The sequence below is a fragment of the Eptatretus burgeri genome, chromosome 14 (genome assembly GCF_056783735.1).
Source record: "Eptatretus burgeri isolate ZD-2024b chromosome 14, Ebu_testis_v1, whole genome shotgun sequence".
Taxonomy (NCBI): Eukaryota; Metazoa; Chordata; class Myxini; order Myxiniformes; family Myxinidae; genus Eptatretus; species Eptatretus burgeri.
This window is the reverse complement of record NC_140974.1, coordinates 70,345,144-70,371,702: the sequence shown is the minus strand read 5'-3', so window position 1 is coordinate 70,371,702 and position 26,559 is coordinate 70,345,144. Positions and strand designations below refer to the sequence as shown.

The 26,559-nt window shown below is 43.5% G+C and overlaps 1 protein-coding gene across 2 annotated transcripts in view; it reads right to left on the bottom strand.

The window, feature by feature from the left end:
• Positions 1-24,458: 24,458 nt before the first annotated feature.
• The window catches only part of LOC147013560 (myomesin-1-like), a 252,103-nt gene continuing 250,002 nt past the window's right edge, over positions 24,459-26,559 (bottom strand). For both annotated transcript variants that reach the window (XM_085855453.1, XM_085855456.1), the window contains one exon: positions 24,459-26,228. In XM_085855453.1, the coding sequence (XP_085711579.1) occupies positions 25,962-26,228 (267 nt within the window). In that variant the 3' untranslated portion in view covers positions 24,459-25,961. The remainder of the gene's footprint in view (positions 26,229-26,559) is intronic.

Sequence of the window (26,559 nt, the reverse complement as noted above, 5' to 3'; positions counted from 1 at the left end):
CCCCCCCGACTTTCAGGGGCTACGGACTAAACAACAATCAACTCACGTCGTTTTGGCGAGTCTTCACTCGCAAGCTCGGTGAATACAACGTTTCAACAAGAAAAGGTAATCTCGTTTGATTCTGGTTTCATGCAAATCGAATAAGAATTGACTGAGTTATGCCGAAAACTGCATATTTTTCAAGGGCGTGACCCCCCCCCGACATTTTACCTCAACCGGTGACGTGTTATGACGTCATTGTGTCACAAGATTGGGCATTAAATTCTGAACATTTTGGTGCTGGGTTCATGTAAAGCGGACAATAATTGACCGCGTTATGACAAAAACCGCATATTTTTTCAAGGTCGTGACCCCCCTGACCTTTGACCCCTAACCGGTAACAAGAGTATGGGCGTCATTGTGTCATATTGCATATCACAAGATGAGGCGTTGAATTCTGAACATTTTGGCGTTGGTTGCATGCAAATTGAATAAAAATTGACCGTGTTATCGTAAAAAGACGATTTTGACCTTTTCGTGACCTTGACCTTGACCTTTGACCCTAACGATCCCAAAATCGAATCGAATGCTTCCTGGCTAATAACCAATCATTCCACCGAATTTCATGCAATTCGGTTTAATACTCTTTGAGTTATACGAATCACAAGATTACAAATAAATAAATAAATAAATAAATACACGCCGACCAAAACATAACCTTTCGCAGAATGTGAAGGTAAAAAACATATCAAAAATAATACATCCAGGAATACAAAAAGACTGGTTCTCGCCTACTGAAAGGTTCATAACATTTTTTAAATGACAGGATAAAACTTTGGCAAAATTTTTATCATCTGTACACAGAACAGAGATGGGACACCAGTTTTCAATCAGTTGAGAGTCTCCTTTTTAGGGAATTAAAGGTCCCATGACACCCAAAAGTACTGAAATTGCATATATATGTCCTATAGGAGTTTTCCATCGTTATTTCAGATCTCACAATGTTTTTCACAATACTCGTTCTGTAAAATGTAAAATTAAAAAAACAAACCTCTTTGGGAATGCCCCTAAAAATTCAACTGAAAGGGGCGTAACCCACACGATGTCAACTGCAGGATGACAAAGGCTGCACGTTAATTACTCGGGTTGGTGGTCTACGTGATTCTATTGGCTTTCTGTGTGTTTCCGCATTCGATTGATCGACTCAATCGCTTCGTTCATTTCTGCTTTAAAAAAAATCAAACGTTTGGTTTTGAATAATGGATGACATGGACTTTGATTTGTCTGGTAGCCACAGTGAGTGAGAGAAATGAAGGATTTTGGTCTGAATCAGATGGAGAATTGTCGGATAACGTAGTCGTGGGAGGTGAAGTTCAGGCAGCTGGAAATGAAATAAGGCAGCTGGAAATGAAATAAGGCAGCTGGAAATGAAATACGGCCTTAGCAGTTCGAGCCCGAAGCAGGACAAGCAAAGCAAACTGGCGATGAAATTCCCGGCATTCATGATGATCGGGAGGACATCGAAGGAAGACTTGGCAATAACAACTGGTTAGACAAAATCCTATTCATAATTCAATAATGTAAATTCGACTTGCATACTGCTCGTTATCAGAAATATTTTAGTGAGGTGACGTGACCAGCGCAGCGCAGCGGACATGTTGCTCCACGGCGAATTAATCACAAACAAGGCCAGCCCATGTCATCGGCCGTATCTCTCCGCGCATAAAACAAAGCAATCTCGCTGTCTGGATACGATGAAAACTTCTGTGCAGTACACACCTTGTGACACAATTGTCTCGAGTAGTCCAATAAATCTGAGTTTCTGTTGCATTTTTATTTATTTTATTCCTACTGTCGTCATGTAGTGCCAGTAGAAAACAATGAAGAAAAGAGAATAATGAAAGAAAGCTACAACACGTCAGCTTTATCGGACCAGTCGGACGGACGACGGATTTATGGGACGAGTCTAGACTCGAGTTGACAAGTAACTTGTATTAGCATGCACACAATGTATGAGTCAATGCGTCAGAGTCCCGAGGCTATGAGGCCGTGTAATAGGACAGATAAATTTGTCTTTCATAGTTGTGCCAACATATTTTTCCGTTCATTTATTACAGCATTTTGGCTAAATGTTAATGAACAGCAAGCCAATGGAAGCAGTACCTTCACTTTAGAATAAACCCATGTATGTCGAGTGCAGCCATACCTGGCTTGCATGTATGTGGAATCGTACCTATCCCAGCAGGCTGGTTTCAACTAACAATTCAATAAGCTGCAAAATGTGGGTGCAGGTTTTCACATTGATTTTAAAATTACCTCCTTGTGCCTTGAAATGATGCAATATTAATCTTTAGTATTTTACTTGTATGTCCCTGTAAGTTTCTTTTTTAATGGAAACATTCAACAGTCACATTTAATATTCTGTGGACATGGTATAGCCGTTTATTGTGCATACATGTATTGGATTTGTACACGACTACGACAAGGTAGTAAAGGGATAAATAATTGCCTCGTGATTGTTGTGCATACACGGCTCAGAAGCAGAATTTCTTTTCCGCGAAACAATCACAGGAATTAAGACGATCACTGAGATAGCAAACACATGTGCACAATGCATTTGTACGTACTTTATACGGCGCGCGACATCTCGAGTCAATCCACTCTGTGCGAGTTTCTGCAGATGACATCAACGCTGCGGTTCGCTGAAGTCAACTTTTTTAAGGGGCGGGGCATTACAAGTTGTGAAAAGCACCAGAAATGTTCGAAATATTAGTCTAATTATCCCATTTTTTATTTTAAAAAAGAAACATGGGTGATTTCTTCACTAGGAAGGTCAAGTTAATATATAAATGACTAGAAAGTTTGAGTGTCATGGGACCTTTAAGGATGTGACTGCTCTCCAACAGCTCCATGGTAGTTACCCATCCATTACACCAGGCATCGGCAACCTAAACCAGGCCGCGGGCCACTGGGCCACGTTCGGGCCACCTCGCGGGCCACACCCCCCTCCCAACCCAAAAAAATAACAAACACACCTAAAATCAATGATAATAAATGTAATTGTAAATCGAACCTTAAGACTTTCAGCCATCTGAAACAACAACGAAAAAATATTTAAGACCAAGTTAAGTGGACGAGAAGCGAAAATAATTTATTGTGACGTACAGAGACTGTGATATATGTGGAAGAATCAGATGTCCATATATGTTAAATTTGTCGTCTGTTCAGAAAAATGTTTCGCGGGCCGCACCTAATGGAAATCCGGACAAGGCGCCGCGGGCCGCACGGGACGAGCTCGCGGGCCGCATTTGGCCCGCGGGCTGCAGGTTGCCGACCTCGGCATTACACTTTCATTGGTGGCCTGTAATAGGTGGTGTCCAAGAAAGTCCCAGAAGTGCTGGAAAAAAATTCCACTTGTCAGTCCATCAAATCCAGGGACTTTGTCATGTTCCAGGGTATTGAGGGCAGCAGTAAGTTCACACAGGGAAAGGGGGGTTTCTGGCTATTGTTTCTGTTCTTCTGCTAAGGTTGGGAGGAAGGAGACAAGTTCAGATCTGGCATCTGGATTTATGTTATGTGACATGCAAACAATTGGTTGAAATGATTCCCAGCAGCGTGCCTGATCGGAGTGTCCCCACAAAGGAGTTTCCCATTTTGACGTAGCTGCATTATCTGCGGGGACACAGTTTCCTTATGAAGGTCAAAGAAAAAAATTGTTTGGGGAATCAAGGATGTGTATATATTTCATTTTTAACCGTATAAATACACTCTGTGCTCGCTTTTCAGATTTAGAATTCAGCAGAGAAGTTTTTTTCCATGGATTTGCTGTTCTATTTACAAATGGGTTATTTTGTCCCATGAAGCTGTTCCTACAGTTTTAGGATAAAGTTATTTGAAATGCTACGGCACTTTTGAAGAGTACTGCCTGATGGAAGGATGTTGCAACCACCATATATCTATGTAATTTAATTTTTGTAATAATCTCGCAAGAGGTGTTGCGGAGGCAGGGTGGGGTGGGGTTCGGCACTGTTCCTATCGAGTTTGAGGTGGAGGGTACAGTGGAAGTTCCCATCGATACAAATACGGGTGTGCTCGAAGCATAGATATTCAGAATAGTATAAGATTCCTCAAGGTATGAGAATTCTAAAGATGCAGAAAAACCTTTTTGTAGTTCTGTAAAACCAAGTCATCGGGTGGGGGGGGGGGAGGAAGGGCTAAGGATTACTGCAATGCCACCTTTTCAGGAGCCACTATTACTAAAGAAGGAAACACGGGGGAGGGGGGGGGAGCTTCGACCGTTCTGTAACACAACAGTCATTTGCACAGGCTTCCTGCAGAAGGGCTATGCCAACTTTATTATTCAATAAAAGGTCTCGTACTTCAATTTTACGGATTGTGTTGGTTCCTCCACATTCATGTTTAAACGACAGGTTTTGAAGCTCATGAGGAGGATGTATATATGGTACCAAAATGTAGACCAGTTCATTTTTTGACAGCAATTCACTCTGAGCTTTTTGCACACTTCATCATAACAGCTTTTCTGAGTAATCATCCGGGCGTTTGATGATCATTTTCGCTGCCTGGTTGAATTGTAGTAATTTTGGGGAAAAGGTTTTAATGACTACATTTGTTTCACGAAATGTGTCTTCAAGAATGACCTGAATATCGGTAGGGGAGATTTGGGAAGTATCTTCTTTGATGCTCCTGCACTCACTAATGAAATCATCTATGTCGGACGACTCCAATGCTGTCATCATCAGCCTCATCACTCCTCTCCATTTTGTTAAGTAGGGCTTCGCCCATGGAGGGAAGGGATGGGGCCGGAGGAGTGACTTTAGGGGTGGGGGCAATGGTCGACTGTTGCGGTACAGCCATTCTGATCATTTCGGGTGCAGTGATTAGTGATTAGGGATAGGGGATCATCTATGGTGATGTCCTCTAAGACTGAAAATCGGTTTTGATTGGCGAAGGATTTTTCAGGGTTAGGAGGAAAGGGATTGAAATGAGGGTTTGGAGGGACCATTTGAGAGCTTCTCGCTTGGGGTTTCTTAGTTCATTGGTCGTTGCCAGTTGTTATTTTTAGATGCCTTTTCGTTTTTGATTGAACTGTTTCAAATGTCTGTGGATCATTAGGAGGAGGAGGGTTGGGTAGAAAGAGGAGGGTTTGGTTGTAACCAAAAGGGAAGGGGTTTCATTGGCTGTTTCAGCTATAACAGGAAGGTTAGGGTCGGTCATCATGGGAGGAATGTCAGTTTCCAGTGAAGGTGAGCTATGGTTGTCTCCAATGGGTAGGGGGGGGGTAGATCTATTGTCAAGAAGGAAGTGATATAATCAGTTCCAGTAGAGGAAGGAACGTTATTCGTTTCCAAGGAGGTGGGAGAAGGCATCAGGGGAAGGGTGTGAACATTGGGGGAGGGGGTGGTTGGTGAGGGGGGAGGGTATTTTTGTCATTTGTAGGGAGTGGGAGAAGTTCTATTTCAGGAACGGTCTGATTCTTCTGGGGGTAGTCGTGTTTGACATGCCTGAGTAATCCACAACAAGGCATTTTAAAACATTCGTGGAGACGTAGATTGCATATTCATATTCTTGGTGTGTAAGTTAATCACAAGGTTCAAATTCATTTGAGAGTCGTTTCGGAGCATAAAGGCTCAACATCGGAAGGAGACGATGTGTTTTAACTCATTATTACGTGGTCCAAACGGGATCATTTAAATGTGTGAAACTAACAAACTGGAACGAGAAAGTTCTTCAGTTAACACCTCATTATGGACGAAGGGTGGACAATTGGAGATGATTACTTTGATTATGGGGTTATCAATATGAATAATAGGTAGTGTGTGTGTGTGTGTGTGTGTGTGTGTGTGTGTGTGTGTGTGTGTGTGTGTGTGTGTGTGTGTGTGTGTGTGTGTTTCTCCTCCATAACTCAAAAACCATGAAACCTATCAGTCTGAAACTTTGTATGCAGACTAAGAAAACTCCAAGAAAGTGCAAGAGTGAAAATTTGATGTTTGGGTTAATTAAAACTATAATGAAGCCAAGAAGGCTGCAAAGAAAGAGGTTGCAAAGGCGCAGGAGGCCCATAGGAAAATATTTGGAGAACGCTTGGATTCGGAGGAGGGTAAGAGAGCGGTATTCAGGATTGCCAAGCAGATAGCGAGAGAGAGATTTGATGTGACGGGGGTGAGTTGCTTGAAGGATGAAGTGGGACAAATCATTGCGGACTCAGATGGAATTAAAGGAAGATGGAAGAGATATATGGAAAGGCTGTTGAATGTAGAAAATGAATGGGATAGAAACATCGAGAGTAACCCAGTTTTAGGACCAGCAGAGAAGATAACTGAGAAGGAAGTTGAGGAAGCTATAAGAGCAATGAAGAGTAGAAAAGCAGGAGGGCCGACGGGAGTGGTGGGAGATATGTTGAAGGCAGCGGGAAGTTGGGGTGTGAAGAGAATGACAGAGATCTGTAATCTGGTGGTGAAAGAAGGCCGCATTCCAGTGGATTGGGAACCGAGTACCCTCGTCCCTCTGTACAAGGGGAAAGGTGACCCTCTGGACTGTGGCTCCTATAGAGCAATAAAGTTATTGGAGCATGGAATGAAGGTATTGGAAAGGGTGTTGGAGAAGAGGATAAGGAAGAAGGTAAAGATTGACGAAATGCAGTTTGGATTTATGCCAGGAAGAGGAACGACAGATGTGATTTTTATTGTAAGGCAGTTGCAGGAGAAGTACATGGAGAAGAGGAAGAAGTTGTTTTTTGGGTTTGTTGATCTGTAGAAAGCATTTGATAGGTTTCCACGTGAAGTTATGACATGGGCATTGAGGAAGTTAGGAGTGGAGGAATGGTTGATCAGAGTAGTGATGGCAATGTACGAGAGAGCGTGCACAGCTGTAAGGACGAAGGATGGGAACAGTGGTGAGTTTGAGGTGAGGGTAGGAGTGCACCAGGGGTCGGTACCATGTCCACTTCTATTTGTAGTTGTGATGGAGGTGCTGGCTCGGAGGGTCAAGGAGGGTTTACCGTGGGAGCTGCTGTATGCAGATGATCTGGTGTTGATTGCAGAGAGTATGGATGGACTGAAGGAGAAGATGAACAAGTTAAAGGAATGTATGGAGGCAAAAGGTTTGAAGGTGAATATCGGAAAGACGAAGGTGATGGCAAGTGGTAAAGCATGTGGTGAGGTGGAAAGGACTGGGAAGTGGCCGTGTGCTGTGTGCAGGAAGGGTGTCGGAGTGAACTCCATTCAATGTACAAGGTGTGCTGAATGGGTTCATCGAAAATGTAGTGGGGTGAGAGGGTCATTAACCAGTGTGGCAGCTACATTCAAGTGTAAGGTGTGCATCGAGGGAGCAGCAGATGAAGGAATTGTTGAGTTGGATCTTGGAGATGGTGTGAAGCTGGAAGGGGTGAAAACATTTTGCTATCTCGGAGACATGCTGAATGGAGAAGGTGGATCAGACTCTTCGACGGTTGCTAGAGTGAGATGTGCATGGAAGAAGTTTCAGGAACTGAGTGGCGTGCTGACGAAGAGGGGAGTGTCATTGAAGCTGAAGGGAAAGGTGTATGCTACATGTGTGAGGAGTACGATGATTTATGGGAGTGAGACATGAGGACTGAACATGGAGCAGCAACAAAGGCTGGAAAGGGTGGAAATGCGAATGGTTCGGTGGATGTGTGGAGTATCGTTGAGAGAGAGGAAGACAAATGATGACTTGTGGAAGATGATGGGAATAGAGTCTGTGATGGAGGTTGTGAAGAGAAACAGGTTGAGATGGTTGGGCCATGTGTTGAGGAAGGCTGAAAGTGACTGGGTGAGAGGAGTGTTGGAAATGAGTGTAGTCGGAAGTAGAGGACGGGGAAGACCGAGAAAAACTTGGCTAAATGTGGTGGAAGAGGAAATGTGGGCAAGGGGATTAAGAAGGGGAGATGCAGAAAACAGGGTAAAGTGGAGAAGATTGTCATGGGGCCCGCAAGGCTAACCCCTGCTTTAGCAGGGAAAATGGCCTTTAAATGCTTGTGTGTGGTTAATTAAAACACACATTTTGAAGGTAATTAACGGCATTATTTAATTACATCCTTTATCAGGCGATCCTAGGTCACCTCGCAATCTGGGTCTTAAGGTGTTTCCTGGGTAACCTCGCTGGGGTCTGAAGCCGCCATGTTTTCTGGCCTGCTCAACCTTGTCTTGTCTTGGAACAGGCCGCAACGATTTCTTAACTATAAAGTGTATTTTTCACTTTCCCCACTCATATCGAATGCCTGTTCATCATGGCTACAAATCCTTGTATACATCCATTTTGTAAGTACTATAGTTTTCAAATTAGGACCGTGGAGTGATTTCATGCATTATATGATGCAACTTTCCACGATCTTCTCTCGAAGACTAAATAAAGTATATCATGAAAATATTATTTCGGTTTTGAGGATCGGATATCGTCCGGACTAAATAAGTGTCGAAATGTGTTGTGAAATCTGATAATTTAAAGAAATGACGCGTCTCATTACTAAGCCGATATACCTATTTACTATAAGCAAGCAAGCTATGGTCCCTCTTCCAAGCATCCACAAGAAAAAGTGAAATTTCCAAAGCATTAAAGTTATCTTTTTCCACTGTTTGGAGAACTACATTGAGTGAACAAATTTTTTTTTAGGAACGTAACAAAATTAACAATCTTCATTGATCTATATGATTTTATGCATTCACGGCTAGACCTCGTGTCCCCCAGAGGGATTGCCTATCCATAGAATCTGCCAGATCTGTGTCTATATTTTTGGAAGTTTGCTAGATGCTCTACAGGGAATCAAAGCAAATCTGGTAAAAACAAAAAAAAGGATGTAAAAAAAAAACAAAAAAACACATTTGCGTGGGCCTCGAACCGATGTACCACATGACACGTGCACAGATGAGGAGGCGAAATGGCTGATTTTCTGCAATGTTAATTTCAGTGAACCAGCTTCATTGAGCTATACGATTTAATGCATTCACTCGAATGCCTGTTCATCACAGCTACGAATCGCTGTGTACATCGCTTTTGAAAATGCTATTGTTTTCAAATTAGGAGTTTGGAGCGATTTCATGCATTAAATGAGATGATTTCTCATGATCTACTTTCACGGACTAATTAAAGTATATCATCAAAATATTATTTTGCTTTTTCGGATCGGATATCGTCCGGACTCAATAAGTGTTCAAAGTATCGGTCCTGGAATAGTTTACGGGAAATAAATAAATAATTGGATATGGCGTGTCAGTTGTGGAATCATTTATGGTAAATAAATAAATAATTGGAGGTGGTGTGTCGGTCGTGGAATCGTTTAAGGTAAACCTATACTAATAAAAGGCGTCTGTGTGTACGTGTGTACACATATGTGGGTTTCAGAATGTGGAATGGAGTCCTCCCCGGGTGGGTTCAAATTATCCACCTTCATTTCAGTAAGGGGTCACGATCCAAGGACCAGGCTGTGAAGTTTTCTGTTCTCAAAGTTTTGTGTCGAAGGCTCTCTTTAAGATCGTCAATGAGCTCAGGACGACTTCCAACTGTAGTTTGTTTGTAGTAATATTCCCAGGGATGGTTTTTAAAATCTCTGTGAGGTTCTTCGTCATCACTGATACAACTTTGGCGTTGTTCAACTTCCAGGATCTTTTCACTTCATGCTTGAGATCTTGGTATTTGATCATTTTCTTGATTTCTGCATCATTGGTCCAAAATCACTGGTATAAACACCTCAATCAGCAATGCCTTTTTTTCTTATTTTTTGTACCTAAGTATGATATGTGGTCGCAATGCTTTGTTTTCGATGTTCACGCTTGATGGGATCATGAGGTCATACGTGAGCGATACTTCCATGTTTTCAGTCCATTCTTTTGGTTCATTTTCCCACAAATTTTCTAGAACTGGAATATCAAAGTTTTTGCAGATGTTCCAGCAGATTACTTTACAAACTCTGTTGTGTTGTCATGTGTATAGCTGTTCTGACAGGTTTTTTGTTTCTTTCTTTCGTGTTTGGTCATTAAGCGTCACATATCATTCTCTTTGCTAACCCCACTGCCACCCCTCACCTGCCTTTTTTTCCTCCTCTCTCACTCTGTCCCCTCCTCGCTCCCCCTCACACCTAAATGCAGCACTCCCCTTCCACACCTCTGTCGCTCTCTCTGCGTGTGTGTGTGTCTCACTCTCTCTCACGCAGCACTTCCTCCCGCAGTGAATAGCAATGTTTGGTGAGGTGTCGCTCTCCCCACCTCTCCCCTACCCTATCTCACCCTAAACATGCCTCCTCTCTCTCCCTCCCTATTTCTCCCACTTCATTGACCTGTCAGCAAAGCGACTGGTTGTATTTGCTAGTAATAAATATATCATGTTGAACAGTTAAACCTTTCTCCACGACTCGGGGAACATTGGCCTTGTCTGACACAAATAATTATTCGTTTGCAATGCAGCAACTAACTTGTCCATTCCGATGATTTGACCAGCTGCAAGTACAATGTCCTTCACGTTGACCTCACCATCAGGAGGCACACACAAAAACCAATTTTTCTATGTGAGGGTTCCAAAGGCTGTAAAACAAAAGGATGCGGCGGCAGCGGCCATACTTTGGCAGTTAATTTAACTTTCACGAATCGGAAGGTGTTATTTTTTAACAAAAGACAAATAAATTACAACTTTTAAGGTTAAGGCTAATATTTCCCCAAAATAAGATAAGGTTATTATTCAACGAATGTTAAATAATGGGAGTAACTCAGCACTGAATAGAAACACAAGGAGAGGGATGTGCTGGAAGCAAATACCCCTCAGCTTCGTCTGTATCCAGGGCCTGTCACACCCAGCTCCGACTCTCTCTCTCTCTCTCTCTCTCTCTCTCTCTCTCTCTCTCTCTCTCTCTCTCTCTCTCTCTCTCTCTCTCTCTCTCTCTCTCTCTCTCTCTCTCTCTCTCTCTCTCTCTCGAAATAGGGGCGAGGTGGGGGAAGGAGGTGAGAGGGAGGAGGAGAATGTGCCACTGGAGTACAGAGACACACACACACAAATACACAAACACACAATTAGAGAACGGCTCTAAAATATAGATTTACAGAGATGGAGGTTCATGGAAGAGATGAATGACAAAGCTGGGAGCAGAGGGAGTGGGTGTACAAGGGAGGATGGAGTAATGGGTAAGGACCAACATACAGGCAGTAAAAGTAGGATATGCAGACAGCACAAGAGAATTGAGTGGGCAGAGTACACAAAGACTGTGTGAGCAAACAGGGCAAGTTGACAAACGGTGAATGAGGAAAAGCATGGGTGGACAGGAGGAGAGTCAGCGTGAATGTAAAGGATCAGGAATAGGAATATGGGATAATTTGAGAGGGTGATGGCTCGCCATTTTAAAGGAGTTGAGTGATTGGACAAACTCCGCACGGTTTTTCATGTCCGTCGGTTGAAAAGGAAAGCTCAAATGTGACGAATATGTCTCAAACCTTAAAAAGGAAGTTACAGCTTCACATTGAATGTCAGTTTGCTCTTCAGCTCGTGGAATTGTGATGAAAATACAGTTTCAATACCTGTTGCACACCTTCATAAACCCCATGCTGCTTTGCAATGTGGGGAAAATGTCACCACCATGCAGCATCAGTCTTGATCTGGGTTTAACAGCCACAGCGACTCTTCAACGATCACTGGATGACACTTTTGCATTATTTCAGTAACACAGCCCCCCTCCGCTGCCCCCCCACTCCCTCATTGTATTTCTACAGACTGGATTGCTCAGATATAGACCTTGGAACTGTTGAGTCTGGTTTGACGCTTTACTGTCACCCTTGTATTTCCAACACGATTGAGTGTCAGCATCCTCACCCTAGTGTTTCACACACCATTGAGTGTCAACATCCTCACCCTCGTGTTTCACACACCATTCAGTGTCAGCATCCTCACCCTCGTATTTCACACACCATAGAGTATCGGCATCCTCACCCTCGTATTTCACACACCATAGAGTATCAGCATCCTCACCAGAGTGTTTGATACATCATTCCGTGTCAGCATCCTCACCCTGGTGTTTCACACACCATAGAGTGTCAGCATCCTCACCCTCGTATTTCACACACCATAGAGTGTCAACATCCTCACCCTCGTGTTTCACACACAATAGTGTCAGCATCCTCACCCTCATATTTTACACACCATAGAGTATCAGCATCCTCACCCTCGTATTTCACACACCATAGAAAATCAGCATCCTCACCCTAGTGTTTCATTCATCATTCAGTGTCAGCATCCTCACCCTGGTGTTTCACACACCATTGAGTGTCAGCATCCTCACCCTAGTGTTTCATTCATCATTCAGTGTCAGCTTCCTAACCCTGGTGTTTCACACACCATTGAGTGTCAGCATCCTCACCCTAGTGTTTTAGCATTGTCACCCTTGTGTTTTATACACCATTTAGTGTCAGCATCCTCACCCTCATGTTTCACACACAATTAAGTGTCAGCATCCTCACCCTGGTGTATCACACACCATTCAGTGTCAGCATCCTCACCCAAGTGTTTCACACACAATTCAGTGTCAGCATCCTCACCCTCATGTTTCACACACCATAGAGTGTCAGCATCCTCACCCAAGTGTTTCATACATCATTCAGTGTCAGCATCCTCACTCTGGTGTTTCACACACCATTGAGTGTCAGCATCCTCACCCTCGTGTTTCAGCATTCTCACCCTTGTATTTTACACACCATTTAGTGTCAGCATCCTCAACTTCGTGTTTTGCACACCATTCAGTGTCAGCGTCCTCATCCTTGTGTTTCACACACCATTCAGTGTCAGCATCCTCACCCTCGTGTTTCACACATTATAGAGTGTCAGCATCCTCACCCTCGTGTTTCAGCATTCTCACCCTTGTATTTTACACACCATTTAGTGTCGGCATCCTCACCCTCGTGTTTCACACACCATTTAGTGTCAGCATCCTCAACTTCGTGTTTCGCACACCATTCAGTGTCAGCGTCCTCATCCTTGTGTTTCACACACCATTCAGTGTCAGCTTCCTCACCCTCGTATTTCACACACCATAGAGTGTCAGCATCCTCACCCTCGTGTTTCACACACTATGGAGTGTCAGCATCTTCACCCTCGTATTTCACACACCATAGAGTGTCAGCATCCTCACCCTCGTGTTTCAGCATTCTCACCCTTGTATTTTACACACCATTTAGTGTCGGCATCCTCACCCTCGTGTTTCACACACCATTTAGTGTCAGCATCCTCAACTTCGTGTTTCGCACACCATTCAGTGTCAGCGTCCTCATCCTTGTGTTTCACACACCATTCAGTGTCAGCTTCCTCACCCTCGTATTTCACACACCATAGAGTGTCAGCATCCTCACCCTCGTGTTTCACACACTATGGAGTGTCAGCATCCTCACCCTCGTATTTCACACACCATAGAGTGTCAGCATCTTCACCCTCGTATTTCACACACCATAGAGTGTCAGCATCCTCACCCTCGTGTTTCACACACTATGGAGTGTCAGCATCCTCACCCTCGTATTTCACACACCATAGAGTGTCAGCATCCTCACCCTCGTGTTTCACACACTATGGAGTGTCAGCATCCTCACCCTCGTATTTCACACACCATAGAGTGTCAGCATCTTCACCCTCGTATTTCACACACCATAGAGTGTCAGCATCCTCACCCTCGTGTTTCACACACTATGGAGTGTCAGCATCCTCACCCTCGTATTTCACACACCATAGAGTGTCAGCATCCTCACCCTCGTGTTTCACACACTATGGAGCGTCAGCATCCTCACCCTTGTGTTTCACACACCATTCAGTGTCAGCATCCTCACCCTAGTGTTTCACACATCATTGAGTGTCGGCATCCTCACCCTCGTATTTCACACACCATAGAGTGTCAGCATCCTCACCCTAGTGTTTCACACACCATTGAGTATCAGCATCCTCACTCTCGTGTTTCACACACCATTCAGTGTCGGCATCCTCACCCTCGTGTTTCACACACCATTCAGTGTCAGCATCCTCACCCTCGTATTTCACACACCATAGAGTATCAGCATCCTTACCCTCGTATTTCACACACCATAGAGTATCAGCATCCTCACCCTAGTGTTTCATACATCATTAATTGTCAGCATCCTCACCCTGGTGTTTCACACACCATAGAGTGTCAGCATCCTCACCCTCGTATTTCACACACCATGGAGTATCAGCATCCTCACCCTAGTGTTTCATACATCATTCAGTGTCAGCATCCTCACCCTCGTATTTCACACACCATAGAGTGTCAGCATCTTCACCCTCGTATTTCACACACCATAGAGTGTCAGCATCCTCACCCTCGTATTTCACACACCATAGAGTGTCAGCATCCTCACCCTCGTATTTCACACACCATAGAGTGTCAGCATCCTCACCCTCGTATTTCACACACCATAGAGTGTCAGCATCCTCATCCTCGTATTTCACACACCATAGAGTGTCAGCATCCTCACTCTCGTATTTCACACACCATACAGTGTCAGCATCCTCACCCTCGTGTTTCACACACTATGGAGTGTCAGCATCCTCACCCTCGTATTTCACACACCATAGAGCGTCAGCATCCTCACCCTCGTGTTTCACACACTATAGAGTGTCAGCATCCTCACCCTTGTGTTTCACACACCATTCAGTGTCAGCATCCTCACCCTAGTGTTTCACACACCATTGAGTGTCGGCATCCTCACCCTCGTATTTCACACACCATAGAGTGTCAGCATCCTCACCCTAGTGTTTCACACACCATTGAGTATCAGCATCCTCACCCTCGTGTTTCACACACCATTCAGTGTCAGCATCCTCACCCTCGTGTTTCACACACCATTCAGTGTCAGCATCCTCACCCTCGTATTTCACACACCATAGAGTATCAGCATCCTCACCCTAGTGTTTCATACATCATTCATTGTCGGCATCCTCACCCTGGTTTTTCACACACCATCGAGTGTCAGCATCCTCACCCTCGTATTTCACACACCATGGAGTATCAGCATCCTCACCCTAGTGTTTCATACATCATTCAGTGTCAGCATCCTCACCCTCGTGTTTCACACACCATCGAGTGTCAGCATCCTCACCCTGGTGTTTCATACATCATTCAGTATCAGCATCCTCACCCTCGTGTTTCACACACCATCGAGTGTCAGCATCCTCACCCTAGTGTTTCATACATCATTCAGTGTCAGCATCCTCACCCTCGTATTTCACACACTATAGAGTGTCAGCATCCTCACCCTAGTGTTTCATACATCATTCAGTGTCAGCATCGTCACCCTCATGTTTCACACACCATTGAGTGTCAGCATCATCACCCTCGTGTTTCACACACTATAGAGTGTCAGCATCCTCACCCTTGTGTTTCACACACCATAGAGTGTCGGCATCCTCACCCTCGTGTTTCACACACTATAGAGTGTCAGCATCCTCACCCTCGTGTTTCACACACTATAGAGTGTCAGCATCCTCACCCTCGTATTTCACACACCATTCAGTGTCAGCATCCTCACCTTCGTGTTTTACACACCATTCAGTGTGAGCGTCCTCACCCTAGTGTTTCACACACCATCGAGTGTCAGCATCCTCACCCTCGTATTTCACACACCATGGAGTATCAGCATCCTCACCCTAGTGTTTCATACATCATTCAGTGTCAGCATCCTCACCCTCGTGTTTCACACACCATCGAGTGTCAGCATCCTCACCCTGGTGTTTCATACATCATTCAGTATCAGCATCCTCACCCTCGTGTTTCACACACCATCGAGTGTCAGCATCCTCACCCTAGTGTTTCATACATCATTCAGTGTCAGCATCCTCACCCTCGTATTTCACACACTATAGAGTGTCAGCATCCTCACCCTAGTGTTTCATACATCATTCAGTGTCAGCATCGTCACCCTCATGTTTCACACACCATTGAGTGTCAGCATCATCACCCTCGTGTTTCACACACTATAGAGTGTCAGCATCCTCACCCTTGTGTTTCACACACCATAGAGTGTCGGCATCCTCACCCTCGTGTTTCACACACTATAGAGTGTCAGCATCCTCACCCTCGTGTTTCACACACTATAGAGTGTCAGCATCCTCACCCTCGTATTTCACACACCATTCAGTGTCAGCATCCTCACCTTCGTGTTTTACACACCATTCAGTGTGAGCGTCCTCACCCTAGTGTTTCACACACCATTCAGCGTCAGCGTCCTGTCCAAATTCCGGATTCCTTTACTGCATCCCAGAGAATGATGCAACCAGCAGCCGAGATGTTGCACACTAATTAATTCATGGTGCTCTTGGAATCCTTTTAAAAGGGCATTTGGGGGGTTGGGGAGAAGGGAAGAGGTTCCACATTGTCTGTGAAATAGCAGAAATCACTCTCAATGAAAAGGAATACGAGGCAAAAATGATATGATCTTCCTTCCACCGCAGCAACCAATGATCGAATGCTTTCCCTGCGGCTTGGAGCAAGGTATTATGTACACATTTAGGACACGGCGGACCAAAAAATGAAATTCATTGTATGATTAAGTTTTGCATATCATTTGTTAGCCAACATCATGGGGATTCAGGATCTATTTGGGCAGAGCTTAATTCTTCCTCTTTCTATTGCTCTGACAGGGTCAAAGCTCTGACCAAACTAACATCTTCGGATTAAAAGTGCAGATTTCTTTAAAACATTACGTACTTCCTAACGACCTTTGATGTTCTGTATACTGAACACAAACTGGCCTTTGGTATTGATTTTTATATGCTAGGGCCATCTTGGTAAACTCATTCTATGGTTATAAAATCAAGCTTAGAGCTACCAGTAATTTTGTAGCAGCTTGGTAAATGCAATTTGTTACGAACTTCCTAACATTTTTGATAGCCTGTGTTTGGATAAAAAAAAAACATGCTTTGTAAGCAACTATATCCATAGGACCCATAGCAAAGTATACATTTTCTGAAAGAACAGACACTTGGGCATTGTATAACATTAAGATTGTTTATCTTATTAAAACTGGGTTCAATTTCTAAGCTTTCTCCTCATTTAGGACCACAGTGTACACAATACCATGCTACAAGCCCTGCTCCAGTGAAACATGTTTCGAAGCAGCAGAATGAAAGCGATGTAGCAAGTGCGCCATCTGTTGTAGCATGTCTGAACGGATGGTGCAGGCGCACTTATCTGTGGTGCACTTACCTTTTGAGCGATTCCTTGCAACGATATAACTATCAGAAAGGTGAGCTTCGCAAAGAGGACCTTGAATCACAAAGTGAGTCTGACATCCCTCGTGTATTGATTTAGCATATTAGGCAAAGTTAAAAAATATAAACCTGTTGATCGTCCGGATTTTTTTTTAAAAAGGAAGGAGGAGGCCCTTTTCATTTGTTATTTATAATTGTACGCCACTCCTTCCCAATGACGTATCCAGGCGATGCATGACGTCATCTCGGGGTGCCGAGGGAAAGGGAGTGCTCCGTTTCCACTCCATTAGTTTTCTTGTTTGTTTGTCCGGGCGATTTGTCAGACATCCTTTGAGCTTGGAAGCTGAAATTTGGGGCTAAAAGTGAAGATGTGCTTTTTCAAAAAAAGGTATGTTTTAATTTTTTTTTAATCACTTGTATATTTTATTTTTTACCCTGGCAATATCTCTGGCACCTTTTGAGCTTGTAAGCTGATATTTGGACATGACGGTGAACAAGTGCTTTGGCTATAAATAATATTTTTGATTTATTGATTAATCAATTAATTATTTTCTTTATTGCTTGTCCGGACGATATCTCAGACATCCTTTGAGCTTGGAAGCTGAAATTTTGGGCCAAAAGTGAAGATGTGCTTTGGACAAAAATGTTATTTTTTAAATTTTTTTGATAAATCAATTAATTGATGAAGAACTTAATTATTATCAATTTATCAATTACTGATTTATTTTATTTCTCATCCTGGCAATATCTCTGGCATATTTTGAGCGAGGAAGCTGATATTTGGACACGACGGTGAACGAGTGATTTGGCGAGGAAAAGTTTTTTTTTTGATTTATTGATTAATCAATTAATCGATTAATTATTCATTTTTCGATTAATTACTTAATTTTCAAAAAGTTAGTTTTGGATGAAATAGTGGTGGTTTAGCTACGCTATTCAGCAATTGATTGAGGAATTATTTATAATACGATTATTATTTATTTATTTTAATTCTGCAATTAATCAATCAATTATTGGACACCGCTCCCTCCAAATTCCAACTCCACATGCTGCAAGGCAGTTCGGTACACCGGGGATGTCACGCACATGAAGATTTGTTATTTCTGTATTTTGAATGTACCGCTCGCTACTTGTCTCTTTTTCTGGTTTATAAAGTAGGTAAATTTGTTGTTAAAATTCGACATCTTCTTCTTCGTCACACGTTGCCATGACGTCACACCCAGGAGCTGACCATCACATCCGAAATGTGTACGGGTTACAACAAGGAAATCCAACACAGGTGGAGGCCATTCAGCCCATCTTGCCTGCGCGAACACCACACCAACCCAAGATCCAAGAAAGAAAATGCAAAAAGACCAAGTTTTTAGTTAATGACAGAAAAAAAAGGTGACATCGCATTACGATTTAATTCCACAACGAATAATTTTCGATTTTCCACAAACATCCCGAGTGAATGCGTCCTTGGTTGTAGTAATACAAGCTGTGATGGTTTCACGCTACACCAATGGCCGAGATGGTTTCACGCTACAACAATGGCCGAGATGGTTTCACACTACACCAATGGCCGAGATGGTTTCACACGACACCAATTGCCGAGATGGTTTCACGCTACATCAATGGCCGAGATGGTTTCACGCTACATCAATGGCCGAGATGGTTTCACGCTACACCAATGGCCGAGATGGTTTCACGCTACATCAATGGCCGAGATGGTTTCACGCTACATCAATGGCCGAGATGGTTTCACGCTACACCAATGGCCGAGATGGTTTCACACTACACCAATTGCCGAGATGGTTTCACGCTACATCAATGGCCGAGATGGTTTCACGCTACATCAATGGCCGAGATGGTTTCACGCTACACCAATGGCCGAGATGGTTTCACACTACACCAATGGCCGAGATGGTTTCACACGACACCAATTGCCGAGATGGTTTCACGCTACACCGATTGTGGAGATGGTTTCACACTACACCAATTGCCGAGATGGTTTCACGCTACATCAATGGCCAAGATGGTTTCACACTACACTAATCCCCGAGATGGTTTCACACTACACCAATGGCCAAGATGGTTTCACGCTACACCAATGGCCGAGATGGTTTCACGCTACACCAATGGCCGAGATGGTTTCACACGACATCAATGGCCGAGATGGTTTCACACTACACCAATGGCCGAGATGGTTTCACACTACACCAATGGCCGAGATGGTTTCACGCTACATCAATGGCTGAGATGGTTTCACACTACACCAGTGGCCGAGATGGTTTCACGCTACACCAGTGGCCGAGATGGTTTCACACTACACCAGTGGCCGAGATGGTTTCACGCTACACCGATTGTGGAGATGGTTTCACACTACACCAATGGCCGAGATGGTTTCACACTACACCAATGGCCAAGATGGTTTCACGCGACACCAATGGCCGAGATGGTTTCACGCTACATCAATGGCCGAGATGGTTTCACGCTACATCAATGGCCGAGATGGTTTCACACTACACCAATGGCCGAGATGGTTTCACACGACACCATTGGCCGAGATGGTTTCACGCTACACCAATGGCCGAGATGGTTTCACATGACATCAATGGCCGAGATGGTTTCACGCTACACCATTGGCCGAGATGGTTTCACGCTACACCATTGGCCGAGATGGTTTCACGCTACACCAATGGCCAAGATGGTTTCACGCTACACCAATGGCCGAGATGGTTTCACGCTACATCAATGGCCGAGATGGTTTCACGCTACATCAATGGCTGAGATGGTTTCACGCTACATCAATGGCCGAGATGGTTTCACGCTACATCAATGGCCGAGATGGTTTCACGCTACATCAATGGCCGAGATGGTTTCACGCTACATCAATGGACGAGGCACGAGGTTTGTCCGAAATACCCGAGTGTGGATCGGGCCTACAAAATGTTCGCTTTTGTGCTCGGAACATATTATAGAGCACCTTATGAAACGAGAGAGATGGCTACATCTTGTGGTTGTCTGCCACGATTGAGAGAGGATGCAAGCCTGGTGTTGGCTTGGCGGTTAGGGTGGCTGGCTTGGGATCTTCGGGTCCTGAGTTTGGGCCCCTGTCGACCATTCAATGAACACCAGGTGGGGTCGACTCAGCCTGTAATCCTTCCGAGTTCAGTGAAATGACTACCATTGTACTGGTAATAGGGGCATTTTCATCAGTGGCAAAGGCTGTGTACTTAGCCAACGATGGTACCTGCAGGCTGCATCGGAAGGACGAGGAGAGAGGATGCCATCCCCATGATTCTGGAGGAAGAACCAGCCGTCGCTCGAAACTGTAACACCATCTCTTCCCAGCTTTCAGCACACAGACGGTTTGAGCGGTGAATCAAACACCTGTTGCCATTGCCCTACAGTATCAAGATCACCTGGAAATAATTATCTATCAGCAACACATTATTACAAGTCAAATGAACCATGGTCTATTTATAATGGAGAGAATGTATGTATGTATGTAAGTATGTATCATCTACTCCTCCAAGAGGATTTGACCGAGCCTTGAGAATGCTAAAACTTTCAGGGTTCCCCTGTCCACCTTTCACTCTTCCACCCTCACTCCACAATATGCACCACCATCCTTCACCCCCCCCCACAATCCCCCATCACATCACAATACCTGCTACTACCGCACACCCCCCCTCCCAAACCACTCCCTCCTCCACTGGGGCAGGACATCAACACGGCACAACCACAGACACAAATGGCGTCCTGGGAAAGTATGAAACTATATACAACCGAAAGACATGGATTAATCCTCGTCCACGTGAAGCCTTGGTCGACCAGCATGACTATGTATATTAATTGCTGTTTGAACATGAGTTCGACCGTGAGTACGTCTATTAATTACGTTTTATTAGACCATGACTCCGTCTCATAATTCTTGTCTATTAATTATGGACTTTTGTAACGTACCTTTTCGACATTTAGACCTTTATATCCCTTCGACCATTTCAGATCTTTTGAACCCTTTAAGACCCTATTTACCCTTTGGATTTTTTTTTTTTACACACTTTACATCGCTTAGACTAAGACCCATTGACCCTTCATACCGCTTTAGACTCCTTAAACCCTTGAGAGTTTAGACCCATGACTACTGTTGGACAATACCATTTGGACAACTTAGACCCCTTGAGCCTTTCGACCCCTTCAGACCGTTTTGGACCTTTACACTTTACCTTTAGACTCCTGAAGACCTTTACATCCTTTAAACCACTTCAACCCCTTGACCTTTTCGACCTTTAGACCTATCAGACTCTCTTAAAACACTTGAAACTCCTTAGACTCTAACTATTATTGGAAAATACCCTTTGAATGTTTTGACCTCTTTAGACCTCACAGACCTTTCGACTGCTTAAGACACTTATAGAGCCCAATAAACCTTTTAGACCACTTAGACCCTCTACATCCCTTCGACACCTTCGACCTGTTAGACCTCTTTAGATGCACATTACACAAACATATATAGTCATCTCACAATACATTACACAGACTACACTTTTTTCAGCAAATAATGTGCAATCTCATCCACCCGGTGGCTGTGTACTCTGCTTGGTTGAACAAAAGTTGCATATTGGGTCAATCAATTGGTTCACCAATCAAAACATGGAAGCATATTGTTTACTTGGATTTCGCAAGTATCGTGTGATGCATGACATACTTCTTGTTTGTTTATGTGCGGGATATCAAAAAAATATATATAAAAAAAAATTAGATGGATTTGGATGAAACTTGGTGGGCAGGGTTGGGTGTGTGATAAGAACGAATTGATTAGATTTTGGTGAAGATCCAGATCTGGATAAGATTAATTTTTAAGTGATTCTTCATCATTGAGAGATTTGGCCAAAAATGATGGATAACACGATATCTCAAAAAGTTATGGACGGATTATGACAAAACTTGGTGGATGAGTTGGGTAGCTGACAAGAACAAGCGAATTCGATTTTGGTGAAGATCTGGATGCAGATCTGGCCTCTCAGTCGGCTGTAAACTGTTCAGCCTGGCAGAGGTATGCGCTCCACGGAGTGCCGTTCTCGCTGTGTGGAGAATTATCAAGGCAAGTGGAGAGGTCATTGATGCAGCGTAGGAATAAGGTCGAGGCTAAAATGCTGCCCTGTGGAACACCAGCCTCAAGAGGGCGATCTTGATTCAGAATGCTGATAACCATTCATACACGGGCCCTGAATGCCATGAGCAGACATCTTGGAAAGTAAGTCTTGGTGCCAGATGGTGTTGAATTTGAATGCAAAATGCTCTGTCTAACCAGTTACCATTTAATTAGATGTTAAATGTATATTTTTAAAATATCTGTTTGACACAAGCTTTGTTTTCTTACATTTTGTTTTGCTCAAGTATCTGCTAAAACCGATTTTTGTGAATGTATCATTGAACTGCCTTGGAAGGCAATGACAAATCACCTCGTGTATTCCAAGCTGTGAGACTACTTTGGAAGCACTAATGCCCAGTGATGAGGTTATATTGACCACTAGCAAATACCATCCGTCGCTTCGCTGACAGTAATACTAAAGGGAGGATGGAGAAAAAGAGGGGGGAAGAGGGAGAGGGGTGGGAGAGAGCAAAGAGGTGGATGGGAAAGGAGAGAGGAGGGAGGGGGAGCAAGGAGGGGTGGGGGAAGGGAAGACAGTGTGAGGTGAGAGGATGGGAAGGAAGACGTTCAGTGGAGCATTAATTTCGATTCATACCGTCTAATCAAAATGATTCCACATAGAATAATGATTCTGCACGATGGATAGGCAGTGCCTCTGCGGGACAGGTCACGAGGTCTAGCAGTGAATGCATTAAATCATATACCTCAATGAAGCTCATTAATTTTGTTACGTTCCTAATTTTTTTTGTTCTCTCAATATAATTCTCCAAACAGTAGAAAAAGATTAGTTTCATGCTTTGGAAATTTCACATTTTCTTGTGCATGTATGGAAGAGGGAACACAGCCTGACTTGCTTAAAGTGAATATGTCGATCAGCTTAGTTATAAGACTCGTTATTTCTTTATGTTATCAGATTTCACAACAGATTTCGACACTTATTTAGTCCAAACGATATCCGATCTTAAAAACCGAAATAATATTTCGATGATGTACTTTATTTAGTCCACGAGAGAAGATCGTGGAAAATCGTATCATATAATGCATGAAATCACTCCGAGCTCTTAATTTGAAAACTATCGTACTTACAAAAACGATGTATACAAGGATTTGCAGCTATGATGAACAGGTATTCAATGAGTGAGGAAAGTGAGAAAAAATACTTTATCGTTAAGAAATCATTGCGGCCTGTTCCAAGTCAAGGCATGGTTGAGCAGGCCATAAAAACATGGCGGCTTCAGACCCCAGCGAGGGTACCCAGGAAACGCCTTAAGACCTCAGAGAGCGAGGTGGCCGAGGATCACCTGATGAAGGATGTAATTAAATAATGCCGTTAATTATCTTCAAAAGGTGTGTTTTAATTAACCCAAACACCCAATTTTCACTCTGCACTTCCTTGGAGTTTTCTTAGTCTGCATGCAAAGTTTCAGGCTGCAAGGTTTCATGGTTTTGGAGTTATGGAGGAGATATACTCACACACACACACACACACACACACACACACACACACACACACACACACACACACACACACACACACACACACACACACACACACACACACACACACACACACACACACACACACACACACACACACACACACACATTGCCTTTTATTAGCATAGATAGCAACATCAGTCAACTGCTTTTAGCATGCTGTTATTTAAATTCCAGTTTGCATTCTTGTCAGATTCTGTGGTCAAACTTTTTGCAGGATGCATTTAATTGTGATGTTGGTAATTTGGCTGTGCATTTCTCTTCTTCTTTCGTATGAAGCGCAAGACTAGGAGTAGCATCATTGGCCAGGGAAGCAGCTGTGCTGCTGATGCAGTGCCCTCTGTAATTAGATCAGGAATTTGGTCCATGGTGCCGGCGGTAGCGAAGGACACCGTGGGATCTTTAATATACACCAATTAACGCCGGCAGATGGATACCCAGTTTGACGTCCATCGGAGGGACGGCACACACAATAATGAACCACCCTTCCTATGAGCTACTGTGCATTCATATTCTACCTTCTTCATCGTTTCACTTGTCCATTAAATTTGTATTTTTAGATTTGCGATCCTAAGTCATCCAATTCCCTGCCCATTGCCATAGAAAACCAGAATAATGAGTTAGATGTGTGCCTTTATAACTCAAATATTTGAATGAGCAGGATTGCTGCGAGGCTTTACCACTGGGCTGGTTCACATCAATAATGGAATCTGAATAACAAACATCATATAGTGACGAGATTAAAACACATGTTCACATCAGGGCAAATAAAAAAAATGGCACGATACTGTGTGTGTGAAATGGCATTTATGTATGTTTAAATTGTCTAAATTACTACGTATTGTCTGATTGTGCTTTTACCAATCATCTTGATATCTGTGGCTTAAATTATACGATTGTAAGAGGCCATCGATTAATAATCAATGCACAGGGTGTGAGGTTAGGGGGAGGGTGGTTGATTATTAAGAAAATGTAGAAAAGATGAATGATCGGAGAGAGAGACAAGAAGACAGAGAAGGGAGGGAAGATTATGAGAAAGTAGGAGGATGGCGGAAGGGAGAAAAGGGATGGAGATTTGTATGATGCAAATTAAGTAGAGGGAGGAGGGGAGGAGAGTTTGTATTCCACCATATTTTCACGAGTATTAAATATATGGCCCAAAACTGCAAGTCATGACGAAACTATCTCAACCAGAAGACGAAGAAGGAACCCAAATAAGTGAAGAGCAAAGATGGAGTTATCAGAAGGAACCTGGATAGGATTGGGGTTTCAGCCATGACTCCACTACCCTCAAACCCATCCAGGTGTAGCCAGGTGAGCCTTACAGAAAACTTTCTGCAAGAATTCACTTCTCCTATACAGATATATAAAGAAACAGAGGAATTGAGTAAAAGAGATAAAATAAAAAAGCAAGAATTAGAATGACTAAAGAGAAATGTGAAAGAAAAATTGAAAGAGGTGTGAAAGAAACAAAGAACAAAGATTTTGGGAAAAACCCAAATGTATAGATTTCAGCAGTTACTTCCCAGGTTCAAAGGCAGCAACATTTACAAGCTCCCAGAAGTACGTCACTCAAGGAGGTAAATTACCTGTTAAACATGCAAAGATGAAAGGAAGGTGGAGAGTGATAAAAGGAGGAAAATTACGAAGAAAATACCGAAGTAAAGGTGTGGTTTAAGAATTGTGGAGTAAATTTGAATTATGGAAAAAGAAAGGAGGTGGGAAGGAGGTCTGAGTAAGGGAGCAAGAGAGGATGTTTGTGACATTTATAATGTGGAGGGAGCAGATTGTAAATTCAGTCACTTTTGCACACCTGATAAGGACATGGCTCCTCGGGGCACAGGGTCAGACCTATACTGTTAAAATGGTGCATTTTCCATCACTGTGCAAAGACTGCATTACATGGTTCTTCATGTGATGTGCCTGCAATGTTCCATACGAGCTGAGTAAATAATACATGAAATGGTACCATGATGCAAATGGGATGAGAATTGAAACAAGGCTCTTGTTATGGTCCAGTCCAGAGGCCTTTTCCTATTGGAGCATGGAATTCTATCTCGCAGTGAGTGCATGCCGCAGAGCAACTCTCTCCGCATGAGTTGCTGGTTGAAAGATGGTGTCAGACAAGTGATGATGGAAGCTCCTGTCCTGGCAGATACACACTGACAGTGAACGAGACAGTGTCTGACCCGTATTTGTTGCGAACAAAGACGTGGTACTCCCCTGTGTCTTCATGTTTCACATCGCTGATTATTAGAGATGCTGAGTAGCCATCCTTGTCATAGCTCATGAGGTAACGTTCGTCGGATGACATATTCTGCTTTCCTTTGAGCCAGCACACCTCAGGAACTGGTTCCCCACTCACGACACACGTGAGATTCAGGCTCTGTAGGCAGACAAGAGACAAGGTGTTTAAACTTTTCAGACAAATTTGTCATTGCAGTTCACTTTGCATTGGTTCAGCAGGAAAGTTCTAACATCTATTTATTTAACACAAGGCTCAGACACACATCCCTATTTATCACAATTTATTTTATCACAATTTATTTATCACAAGACACACATCCCTGGAGCAGTAGCAGACCATGCAGTCATGTATTCAGCTGCGAGGCTATGTCAACGGAAGGAACGCAGTGGAAAACATTGTGATCTTAGTCACGTGACACCCTGTGCATACAACGTGTGTGTGTGTGATCTTTTGATTGTTTAAATCTCTT